This window comes from Galleria mellonella, unplaced genomic scaffold (genome assembly GCF_026898425.1).
Source record: "Galleria mellonella isolate WM207_F2 unplaced genomic scaffold, CSIRO_AGI_GalMel_v1 utg143, whole genome shotgun sequence".
In the NCBI taxonomy this organism is placed as follows: Eukaryota; Metazoa; Arthropoda; class Insecta; order Lepidoptera; family Pyralidae; genus Galleria; species Galleria mellonella.
In genome coordinates this window covers 1193873-1207922 of record NW_026441997.1, presented here as the reverse complement: position 1 = coordinate 1207922, position 14050 = coordinate 1193873, and the positions used below count along the sequence as shown (strand labels likewise).

General features: G+C 33.1%; 1 protein-coding gene across 1 annotated transcript in view; it reads left to right on the top strand.

Annotated features, from left to right (window-relative positions):
- The window catches only part of LOC113516808 (E3 ubiquitin-protein ligase MIB1), a 208960-nt gene that overhangs the window by 51309 nt on the left and 143601 nt on the right, over positions 1 to 14050 (top strand). Inside the window, exon 11 of the mRNA XM_052903623.1 lies at positions 8750 to 8901. Within this exon, the coding sequence (XP_052759583.1) occupies positions 8750 to 8901 (152 nt within the window). The remainder of the gene's footprint in view (positions 1 to 8749; positions 8902 to 14050) is intronic.

Genomic DNA, 14050 nt, shown 5'->3' with positions numbered 1-14050 from the left:
AGGATTGGATAATTTATATTTATATTATTTGTACGACTAAGAATGGATATTTCAATTCTTAGTTGTAATAGAATTGCCAAAAAACAAAAGTGACTTCAATTTTAAGTTTGACCGCTTAATTACTATTGATAAATATTTATCTTGGTAATAAAAAATATACAAAGAGCTGAATTTTATCACCGTGAAGGTTCAGTAAAGATGAATTAAAGTGACTTAAATTGTACATATTTTAACAGAAAAAAACAACACTTTGTTTTCATATATTTTATATATAAACTGACATAAATTGTGTAACTAAATGTCCTTCCTTCATAATTATAGTTTTGTTATTTAAAGTTATTTAAATGTCTTCATAACTAAAGTTAAGAAATTAACGTTTATATTATATATATATAAATATGGCATCTTTAAGCATTTTATTATAACATAATACAAAAAAGAATACAGACGAATTTTACTGAGAATCTCTTTTCTTTTTGGTGTTTAATAATAATATCCCTCGTGGTCGAGATCAAAGCCAGTAAGACAAAGAATAAAAGGTAGTAGTAGAACTGAAACTAGGCACGAGTAGATTAGTTATGGTCTTCTACTCAAACAATGTTGTAATAAAACAATGTATAATTTATTTCTGACAAATCAGTAGATCTTTGTTATTTCTGGGAAACTTCTAATTTTGTCCTATTTAATTTGCGATTGCCCATTATAAACTTCAGAACTCCTGATTACACAACCTTGTCACCTATTTATTTCGAAGAGTTTTTCTTCAATTGGCCGGATCTTAAGACTTACAAGTATATGCACGTTGTCCCGCTTATCAACCTATCCTTATCTATAAACATAAAAATCGTTAAGGTAAACATCAAATAGATGCCTTATTATATTCCGATAACTTAATTGTGACATGTGATGACAAAATATAGATTTTAATTAATAAACAAAAAATTGGCATACCTAATAGGTACGTAGCGGAAATATTTATTGCCTGAATACCTGAATGTGACAGTAAGTGATCTCTGACTACCCCTCATATAATGGTATCTGTTATTTATTTATTTAGTTAGAATATAATATCAAATAGACGCGAATGTAATGGACACATACACTGTATTTTATTTATATTTCTTTTTATTGTTATTTTTAATGAGGAGTTTCGCGACTGACTCTTGGCCACAGCAGAATATCAGTGTTTTGCTCTTTTAAGGACAAAGCAATAAACTGAGATGTGACATTTTATGTTACTATGGCACACGCATGAAGGAAGGAAAAGAAGGGAGATTGTTAGTTTATATATTTTGTTTTTATGTTTTTTTTTTTATTTTGTGCTTTTTTATTTTAATTCTTTTATCTCTTTTATTGTGTATTATGTGTATGTTTTTTTATTGTAATTTGTGTGCTGTAAGCAATGTAAATAAATTATCTATCTATCTATCTATTATTTCACAATTATTATAGTGATCAATAAAATGAAACAACTTTAACTTAAATTTCATATGGAACTCACCGAACACAATCTCATTCATCAATTCGTGTATATAATATGTATTGATGTACGTAAGATATATATTTAAGCATGTTGATAAATATTTTATTCTTATTTTATTTAGAAACTTTTGTTGATCTATACTAATATTATATATCAGCAACTTGATATTTTGAACCAGGCTAATGTTGACATTTAAAAGGGCGGGAACGCTCACTTTTTCAGCCTATTTTACTTGCTACTAATGTAGTTTTCTAAAGATGAAATAATTTTTTTAATCGCTTGAATAGTTTTTGTATTTTTCTATTACAAACAAACTAACATACAGAAATATAATTTTATTATATTAATATATATATATAATTTTTGTTAATATAAAATTTGGTATGTAAAAAGGAAAGTTTTAATGTCATTATGCTAGTAGTATTCATTATTACCAGTCTTACCTGGTACAAAGTAGAAGCTGCAAAGCGAAAAAGTTATATTGTACGGGAGTGGCAATCTCAAGAAGTGATAAAAAGAATATGCCTCTAGGTGTCGGTGGTATCTCGACGGTTTTATAATAATTAGCTAATGAAAATCGCACCCGGCTCTGTTCTACTTCATAAATATTTTCGTTATTGCCTGTTACCACGAGCTGTCGATAAATTTATGGAAGGGCCGACGTCACCTGAAACTTTATGGTTCCTTTCTTCGCCACTCGTCTACTAAATTTATTAACACGATATTTCGCCAACCCAAGTTATTTTAAACTCTATAAATATTGTTCACGTCTTTATGTTAAAAATAATAATCCAATATTTTTTTTTAATGTCGCTTAAGATTAGTATATGTACTCGTATAAAAATCTCATTTCGCAATGTAACGAGCATAACGAATTTCTAAACGTCCGTACAAATCGCGTCATAAGTAAATATATACACAATATTCGTAAAAAATACGATGGTTAATTACAATAAAAAAATTATGCTTTGTATCGTAATAATATTTCGAAACATTGTGTAGATGACATTTATTGGTAATTTAATATAACGTCATTTCGCTAATCCATCAGGGAATGTGGTGTGTACTGTTATTTTGTTGGGATATTCACACTTTAGAAATATTGTTGTGCGTTCATAGCGTTTAGCTATTACGTAGAGGTCGGGCTTTTTGACCCCAAGTTCGATTTGTGCCACATTACCGACACCTGTGCATTGGCCGCAGCACCGATAGGTCGGAAAAACTCCCTACGCGCGCGTCGTAATCTCGGTCGGCACACTCGCATCACAGCAATATTCACCTAATAAATACCTACCTTCCCAGCATTCACTACGTAACTGCTGAAAGTTTGCAAACTGTTATTGAAAATGCGGTCCCGAATATTTTACGTTTCTGCTACGTAAGTATGCATAACTGTACTATGACATTTTTCTATCTAGAATACTTATTTTATTAGATCTCAATTAATTATACTTAGTGACAAAAAAATTGCCTCTTAATTAAGACACTAACTGTAGATTACGGCTTTAGTAAACATTTGTATTATAGACTATAATCTATTAAACGCAACTGGACCATAAATTTTAAATCCAATTCCACCGCCATGAGGGCTAGTACTATCTCCAAATGATTATTTAAAAAGTGACCTTAATTATTTTAATTAATTTTTAACTGTTATCACATTTAATATTCCTCGCTTTTAGATATTAATAAAATGTATTCATTACTAGTAATTGTATGTATTTTAAATTAGTGACTAACTTTCCAAAAAATTCTTAACAAATGAAATTAATCTAATAAACGGAGGGCTCAGTTCGACGGCTGCAATACTGAATTTCAGCCATTATGCTCGATAGAATGTAGGCAACTAGAATATTAGATCTACCACAACAATGGTTAATAAATGCGTTTACTCTTCTCGTAACTACCCCACTTGAAATTTGGTACTTTTGTGAGCATAAATTGATTTTAAAGATTTATGTATCCAATATCACAACAATGCTATTACTTTAATCGTAGAAAGTTGTGGTCCTTGAAATGGTGGGTAGGTACGGAGCTTGGCAAGTTGCAGGACGTTAGCGTAGCAGCGCTCACAGCTAAATCTCACTGAGTACATTAACGTTTTCCGATATCTAAAGCGGAGTGCTCACTCGCTGCGCCACGACGGCAGTCCACCGGAATAACAAAGAAATGCGTGGTTGAGATATTGGAGCACTAATGGACTCCGGGATTTATGAAGCTTTTCAGATCTTTGTCGCCGTCGCAAATATCATATACAATAATATTATTTCGAGCTTCTTATATCGTTTCTAGCCTACTTGGATGCGAACGTGAATACGGATATACAATGCAGGGGCTTACTTCCGCACAATCAATCAAGGCGGCTGATGAGGGTGCACCCTGTTAGTGCAAAACCCGCACTAGTTAACTCGTTGAACCAATCAATATATTGTATGCGATACGGATTGGCAAATTAATTTAGTTGTACTCTGAGAACATACATACGTATAAAATAATAATATAACAGACGACAAACACTTTAATCTTATGTCAAATTTCCATAAATTTAAAAATACATCGTACACTCTCTGTTGGCAAATTTCCACGCAATGTCGACCGTCGGCCGGACTTGTATTTCATTTTAACTCTTGTTTCCAACTTCCCCTGCTCAAATTATGCAAACATGTTGTTCTTTATTGTTTTCTAATACTTATCTGTATAACATACATATTATCGGTGCGATGAAAGTATTACGCTACGTTATTTCTATCAGTTTTAGTTTTTTATATATTGACTGGAAATTTACAATGTCGCTGCTTATACAACTATTACATTAAAACCTAGTTGTAACGCGTGGTTTTGCCTTTGCTTAAGATGTGATTCATCTGAGTAATCTTATTATAAAATCTTTTCAACTTTTTACTCATGTCATTTTTGAGTAATAAATAACCAAACGTCAACGTTTATTATTAAACTTATTTGATATCCTTGATTATACGATTAGGTAATTTGTTACTACACAAAATAGTTGTACCATTTTTATTACAATTTACTACGCAACATCCTACTTAATCGCTATAGAATCAATATATATTCCAAATACTTGATTGATTTTTGAATAAGACGATGATCATATATCAAAGTTATGTTCGAAAAGTGTAAAATTTGTATTTATATTCTGCAAGACTCAAACCCAGAAAAATAAAATTTTCAATCATGATTCAAACTACTGATCCAATGTAAAATACGCGTTGTCTAACACATAAATACTCGACTGTCACAGGAATGCTTGTGTTCATAAATAGACTATGTTCCGAATTCAGAGAGCGGTTCGTTGAGTGTAATGTATCGTATTGAAATGAGAGTTAAATGTAAATAGGTGGCTATCTCATTCACACGAGCGTTTTTCCGCGTGTCGGTACACGCACCATTAGATTGAGATACAGCGTAAGAAATACATAAAAAAATACAATAATATCTCGCGTATATGTGGTAAAATAACGTTTATATTTGAGGGATTTGAGTTGCTCGTCACGTCATGGCTTGTTGCATTGACGTGGCAGCGGTGTGGCTATTAATTTATTTACTTTTTATTTTTTGGCTATTAATACCGGACCACGAAATTTAACCAAATGGAATGTGAACACAAAATTGTAGCCTAACTAAATGACGTAATTATTTTTATCATCGCAGATAAGCATAACCTAATAGAAACTAAAAACTTGAATAAACAATTCAAGTTTTAAATTTATTACGGTTATATTTCATGCATGTCTTTTTATAAGGCATTTTTATATATACCAATCGGAGTGTAAGCTAGATAGAAAAAAATGTTAAATAATGAAGATCTATAAGATTTTAAATTTTTTGATGATGGACGCAACAGCGCTATCGTGGAGCTCTCCGGCACAGGGCGCGTTTCTCTGTGGCGCTTTACGGCGGTAACGCGCTCTGATGCCGCGCTATATGGCCCGTGAGTAATCCTCCGGTAATACTCGACTTAATGGGTCGGAATTAAACAATTAGTTCCTTTCTTTCTGCCTCGTCAATGACGAAGCTTCGGTCGGGTGTTGTTGAGCACCAGCTTTTTATATGTTACTAAATAATAATACAAACGTCTTAATATTGCTTAACTATCCACCAACAGCGTTACAACAATCTATCTTTATTATATCCAAAACAAATTTAAAAAAAATTATGTACTTATTTATATACTACGAGTATTTAGTAATGTATTCGTAATATCTCGCAAGTCACGATAAAGAAGTTACTTTAACCAAATTATTTAAAAAAATACTTATAATTAACTATAGTAAAGCAAATTAAATAATGCTGTGAATAATATATTCACTTGTATTAGTATGTAAATGGTATCGGATATTGCTAAATTAAACATTTATATTTGTCGGACCTCACAAGGTTGTGGGCAATTGTTCTTATTTTTCATGAGAAACGTTTGCTTTTATAACCTGCATTAATTCTCCCGATAAACCTGTCGCCCTTTGTTCATTCACAATAATGCGACGAGGTGGCATTTTAATCAAGGCTAACGAATTTTTAACGTTAGGTACTTTCCAGGCGCTACGATATCACAACCCTGAAATCAGCCCGTAGCGTCTCCGCTGTGCTGCCCCGCCCGCCCGCCTTCGCTCCCAACCCACTGGCGCGTTGGCCTAGGGTCGCTACTCGCTACATTTCATGCTCCACGTGTTATTCTTATCTTTCAGTATCCTTATTGTCTGGACACTGACTGAGTTTGTTTTATTTATAATGATGTTATATGTATGTTTTTACCGAAAATTCTATCATAATTTCCTACAACTTTATTTGCAAGAAAGCTAATTAAACCTAAGTGGGCACCTATAACACTTAAACGTTTGTATAAAATTTCAGACACTTCCAATAGTTTAAGCGGTGCAAAATCGTCCAGAAATTCAGCTTTTTTCATTTATCATTATTATGTTATAAAATATTTTTGAGATTATAAAAATGCTTAAACGGTTTTTTTACACTCTCAAACTGAAATGGCTTAACAGATTTGAAATATATTTGGTACAGATCCTGGATTGATACATAATAAACTATGTTCTAATATACGCATGCAAAACGCAATAATGTGCACTTTTTTTTTATCCCGAACTTATTACTTAAACTAAATGGTAAACTTTGACTTCGAATTCTATCGCAGGTGCAAAATGCTATAATATATTATTAGAATACCTTTATACCAAAAAGTAAATATTTACAGTTCTTTATAGTTTAATTATAAAATATGTATTAGAACAATAAACAGCATACCTAGTCGAGTAATTAATTTTACCGGGTTAACATGCCTCCACAGCTCGGTCCACGATGCCATATATAAATTTTATTATATCATAAACCCGTTGATTGGGACTCGTACATGTTGTAAGCTTTAAATTAAAATATCTTTGCACGTAGTATGTACTATGTATTATAAGTATGAGGTCGTCAACACAGCTATAATATTTGTAAGGATATATGCATTCGGGCTCATGTGCACCTGCGGATATTGCCGCGTAAATCAAATTTCTTATTTCGCCGAGACGCCACACATATTTCTGCCTGAATATGTTTACCGTGCACCTAGCCCTTAAAGCTCGAATGAAACTGTATTAATGTAATCAGTTTAATAAATCTCATAGGGAGCTTTCATAATTAATGCTACGATGGTATCATAAGTTTCCACGTATATATAATCAACGGTTGTATAACATTTATTATAAACGGAAAATTAAAAACGAGTTCATACAATTGCATATATTATCTTTTCCTATTATATTGTAGATAAATTGTACGATATCGTGCCGTTCTACAGTTAATTATGACAGCAACTTTGAACGCCAAATAAGGGCATTCAATTGTCTCCATTTACATGCGTAATAATTAGTTTTTTTTTTTTTTATATTATTTAATTTACTCATTGAAATATGAAACAAGAGAATAGCAGTAGCATCTTGTTAGCAACACATATATACTCGTGTATAAAATAGCACCTCTCGATCGATTTCCATTTTCCAACAGATAGACAGTCAGCTTGTTTGCTTATTTCAAGTAAAAAGTAATTACGTGTTTTAGTATCTCAGTCATATACATGAAAATAAATGTTGAAAATGTTTAACATTAACATGTACCACAGAATGTTAATAATATACGTTATTTTGTAGAATTAAGAAAACTAACGAGCTATTGGTTTTTTTTTCTTTAATTAATAAATAAATATTACTACCTACACGTGTTTAATGCTATTTACAGTGGTAATTATTTCTGACAAAATAATTATACGTAAATACCAAACATATTTAAATTGCATTATCAACAATCAAATAATTAGGTAGTATCAGCATGTAATGCGAAGGTATGATGGCACCGACCAGTCCGCATGAATTACACAACGTAATGGCCATCTATATGCCAATACGATTAATATTTAATGCCGCTATTCTGCGCGAAATTACCGTGTCTGTGGTTGAGCTTATACTAAATTACTGCTTACTGAATGTGTGTGTGTTTTGTCATCGCATTACCCTTCAATTACATTATATGAAATTCTGTTTCGTTTACTTGAAAATGTACATTTTTATATTCTGAATAAAAAATAATATTCTGTGTAGAACTTATAAAAAACAATAAACATTGAGTTATGTTTACTCTGTCAGTTACTCTTATTTGTAACCGAAACTGATCTAGCAGTTTCTTGCAAATTAATTGCTGAATGACAGAGCACAATGTTCAGCTCTCTTAATGCACGCTCACAAAGCGAAACGGCTTGGGCGGCACCGTAGCGGCACGCAGCGGTGGTGATTATGATAATGACGCGGTGGCCGCGCTTTTTGCGCCGTTCTCCCCATATTACGGAACTCGACACCATTTTCTGATTTCGCCTGTGCTCCGTGCGCCTGGCAATCGGCAGCTCACAGTGCCTCGCCCAGGCCTCGTGCTCGCCTCTCGCTGTTCTCTTTAACCACTCTGAGATGCTTATAAATTATGCAAGTTGCCATAATCCACGCCCTAAACGCCTTCTCCGCCGCCTCAATTATTCATTCGAGCGGTTTGATGTTTTAGAAAATCGTCGCGATACTCGAGACGGGCTACGCTTTATAATTCACGAGTCGAATGTTGTCGACACAGCTGGCGCCGGATTCCAGTCTTTAGGCTTTCCTTCACTATGGATTCGTTTAGGGCTTAAAAACTTTGATATTGATTATCTTCGATGATTTTATAATATCATCGAATCAAAGAAAGTAATCATTTTGTTTTCTTCAGGATTCCGAGGGTGATACATCTCTTCATGACGCCATCACCAAGAAACGTGACGATATGTTAACGCTACTGTTGGATCATGGAGCAGACATGACTTTAACCAACAATAATGGATTCAACGCTCTCCACCATGCTGCACTGCGAGGCAATCCAAGGTATGTAGTGTATTCGTTTTACCTGAAAATTATAGAAAAATTACGTTGTTGCCTTTTGAATGAAATTTGGTATTGGTCTAAACTAATCGATCACAAAGTTATTTGACTTATGTATAATAAAATTTCCATCATTTGGATTTTTTATTATGAAATGAGAATAATATTTTACTTTAGGGCTTAAAAATTTGAGTGTTATTTACTGAAAAACTGTCCATGTCGTATCATAAATTAGGTATGGTTATCTAAGAAAATTCACAAAAACAAACATAAACAATAATGAATGGATTGAAGGATAATGAAGAAAATAATATGAAATACTTACCTATATTACATTGTATGGTTTTCGATTTTCAATTAATATACACATACATGTCGTATATCTGCCGCATTTCTGCCATCGTTCATTTGAATTATAATAGCAACAACTACGGATTTTATTACAGTTTCATTAATTGACTAGCTGAGTCGGCAAATATTCTGCTATATAAATTATGGATAAGGACCCTAATCATCTAGCGGTATGATATACTTTACGACCTATTTTCATACCTATCAATATTTGATAACATAAAAAAATTCAGAAAATCGGTCGAGCCATTTCGGAGGAGTGCTATCACAAACACTATGACACAAGACTGTTATATATATAGACAGATTTACTATTTGGTGTGCAATTAATATATATACTATAATTAGATTTTGTAGTTTCAGTGACATATTAAGAATATCAGTATATAGTTTAATTTATTTGACCAACAGGTCTAACTTTAGATGGAAAATCGTTCATATAATTGAGATGTCCCCCATTGAGTCTTCTTATTCACCCGTGCGAAACTGGGACGGGTCAGCTAGTAGATCATATTATGAGATAACTTAAGTGATATGTATTTTAGATAACCTCGGGATACACTTATCTGTAAATTTGTATATTTGTGTACCTTGTCTGAAATAAGCATTATGTCGGTTGTTGTCCGACATTATTCCTAGGAGAATGGGTAGTTATGAGCGAGCCTGCCGCACAATAAACTGCTTAGCGTGCTCCGGTTGTGTGCTTAGCGCCTTGTGTGACGTCTTTATTGCCTACAAGAACTCGTAGATATAGATTTCTGTCCAAAAATTTACTTATATGCTTTATATTAAGAGTATATGAATTTATTACAACGTAAAATTAAGTATTTTTAATATGCAGGATTTTTGTTACGGTTGTTTTTTATATTTTCTTAAGAGACAATTCATCTACGTATCAGTATAAATATATCATTATTTTAGAACGGCGACAGCTCATTTGGATTACATTTGACTGCGAACCAAATATCCTAAAGTTGAATCTCCGCCTAAACTTCTGAATTTTTCAAATTCATCTTTATATCATTTGTTTGTCACTCGCTTCATACTTTAGAGGGCACGTAAAGCCGTCGTCCGGTAAACCACATCGGAGGTCTTTGTGTAGGTAACAATCAGGTCTTCATACCCTCTGGAGAGCGGGTTGGTGGATGCCTCGGGATGATTACCTTCACCCCAGCATCTCCGGGGGCAATTACCCCCCGGATCACTGTATGGTGCCTCATACTGGAGCGTAAGGCAAGGTTTTCTTATTTGTGTAGGTAACGAAAGCAGTCTAAAAACTTTTGATCTTAGAGGGCGCCATCCTCATATGAGTGGTACCTGTATTTGGTTAACGAAATTTATCGTGACTTTCAAACGTTTACTTCAATTTATTTTAGTAGAAAACTACGATCAACATATGAAAATGACTTTTTTAAATAGTTTTCTTTGAGAGCTAAGTATCTATTGTTAAAGTGTTTTATAAACTTTAGTAAAGAACTTCACATATTGGGTGACTAGCGCTTGGAGATAATATAAAAGAATGGTAGCATTTTCTTCTTAACTCTCGAAGTTTCTAATTCTACCTTATCTTCAAACAAATGGCATTTAGAGTCTCCTGGAAATTTCAATATTGAGTACGTAGTCTGCACTTGATTCTCATTTGAGAATAGTAAGATTATTGCTACTACTACTTTAGTGATTAACGAAGTCTATAAAACTTTTTCATTTTATTAGTACTAAGACTTTGTTTAGATAACACCAATGCGTGTCTACAATTAACACAAATTTATTAATACAGTCATGTTTACTCGCTTACGTGCAACGCTAAAAGATTCCAGTCTCAGAAACCAGCGTGTATGTGAGATGACTTATGAAAGTGGATGAGGCAAGAAATGTATTAGCATTTAGTTCATTATTATCTCGCAAGGGCGGCATGATGATAGATAAAAAATTTCAATTTATGTAATATACAAACAAATGTATACAATTTGAACAGCATTTGATGTTGCCGGTAAAATTTAAAATAAATATACAATCCCCTGTAATGTTTAAAACCAAAGAATATGATTATACGAGTTTCATTGTTTTGCGGTCATCATCATCATTTTGATTCGGAATTCAAAAGACTTTATAACGCTGCTGATATCGAATAAAATTTATATTTGAAAAGAAAACTTTCCCAATATATTATGAATCGGCAAGTAAGAGTTAGAATAATGAATCTCCGCTGCCGAATCGTGCGTGAAGCGGTTTATTTGTGGAGGGTCCGAGGAGGCGCTGGAGCCGTGGACGGCCGCACACCGTCCGCCCACATTTATTCAAGTCACGTGACGCGTCCCAGGGAAATAATACGAAATGTGGCTACGTGACCAGTTCATTATGCGGCAACGCAGAACGGAGCCCTCGCGGTCACCTCGGACGACGTCGGTTACTTTACGTATGTTCAACTGGGCCACATATTACAAACAGCTGAACGTGCCTCAGCACACGAACCTTGCAGGATTTCTTTTTAAATCACCTGCACTTACTGCATTTCGTTACCTTTCCTAATTTATATAGGGGTCGAGGAACACAAAACATGTCACGCAAAATGAAGCAACTTATTCCGTACGTATAAAAAACTAAATTAACACGTTTATAATTGGCATTATGAATAGAATAAATAAAATATGATTACGATTTTAATAGAGAAATTATTGATTATATTAACAGTGAGAATCTACTTACCATAAAATTTTTGCAAAATTTCTCAAACCTATTACATATTGCCTAACGATAAAATAGATTTGAATGTAAAATATTAGGTATATATTATTTATAATATGCATACGGTTCATACAATTTTCCTGGAACATACTCAAGCAATTGCAGGTTAGAAAAATAAATAAATAATATAAATGTTTATTTACCAAAGAAAAGGTTTTGAGAGCAATAAATAGAACAAATAAAATTTATAATATTATTTATTTATTAATTAAATTACATGGTGTATTGGAAAAAAATATTTACAGGAATAAAAATAAAATATCGCATTCAAAAATTATTATATATATATATATATATATATGAGTATATATAGAGCATGAAAGTTAAAGAAACTCTGTTTTAAGATTGTTGTTTAACGGTAATCGAATAGAAGATTGTCGTAAAACGTTCTTGATTTTATCGCGGAATGAGAAGTCGCTCGCGACTTTTCCCATTCGACAAAAACGTTCGTTTCCCCCTGGAGATGTAAAATCGTTTTATTTTATTACTTCCGCCAGTATATCGTTGTATCCGAAGAACCCATCCTCTTTAGATCCTACCAGAAAGTTTTTTTTTATAAACAACCGCTCAAAAGCATCGCGTACGCACATTAATAATATGTTTTCATGTAATGTAACTTTTTAACAATTTTTGTAAGAAATATTCCAGTTTAAAGGCAGAAAAACAAGTATGTCTAAATGTTGTGTTCAATTTTAAAAATGACCTACAGAGGTCTGCTTAGGAGGGTATTCCAATGAAATTGAATTTATATCAACTCATATCAGAATTTAGATTTGAATATTTTTTAAAACTGTTATTAAGTACGAGATTGTAATTAATTTTTAAGGTGTTACATGATATGATACGTATGTTTCTTTATCCTGAGCGTGTGCAACTAACTCGAAATAATTGTCACTAGCAAAACGCTTTAATAAGCCCAGACGATTCGTATAGTATTCTACAAACGTGTATTTACTTAATGAAATTAAACAAGCGATCTTATGAAGAGGAGACGCAGGGGAGGTCGCAAGCCGCAGTCTCCGTCGACACCCTTCCGTGGAGAGAGCTCTCTAGGCGGCGGCGGCGGCGGCGGCGGCGGCAACGCTGTGTCATTACGTCTGATTAGAAACAGTTATCTACCGCGGTTATCGTTACACCCCCCCTAACGAGTCCTTGTAAAACTTCTATAGCAATTTCGCGATACATTACGGGGACACGATAAACTTCCGGTTAATCATCCTCATAAATTCCACATTTATTCACAATCAAATACGCAATTAGATTGTAAACTTTAATCTTGATAATCGTAAATCCTTGATGCTCATACGGTACTTGTCGTTTTAATGTTAGTACTTGAACAAGCGAGATTCTATTCTGTCTTAACAATTTTTTTTCTGAGATTAACTCTTGTCGAGATATTTTATCTCCGAAAACTTCGTTTCATATATGTTTAGTACTAGTTATTTCCTACGGCTACGTCCGTGTAAATCAGCATATTACGTAGCTTATCTATTAGTATATGAACTACCCGCGTACCAATTCATTGAAATCCATTCAATAATTGTTGCTTAAGAAAGTAACAATAATCCATCCATTCTCACAAATTTTCGCATTTATAATAGTGGTATGATAACATAGGACATACATTTTGTCATTGACTGGATGTTTGTCTCTCACGCCATTATTTCCCATTTCCACGAAAAATTACACCTATCTTACTTAGAAAATAATGTGGTGAAAAATTAATTTGAATTATAAAAATGCGTTCAGTAGTTTCAGGTATATAACTTTATAGAAAATCAGATATATATACTTTTCCTTTTCATATATTAAACAAACTTCACACCTCAGTAACGACCTATTTTTTCTCGTCATACTGAATTTCTGTTAAACCGCTGGGATTTTAATGTAATTAAAATTTGCTTTATATTTATAAAAAGAGTAAACGTTTTTGAATTCCCTTCTATACAAAGTCACAAAGCTATAAAGTCGAGACTAATTTACTTGCATTAAATTGGTTTAACCAACACATCACCAATCAACATTGGTAAGGTACTATTTGCATATGCAAATGCCT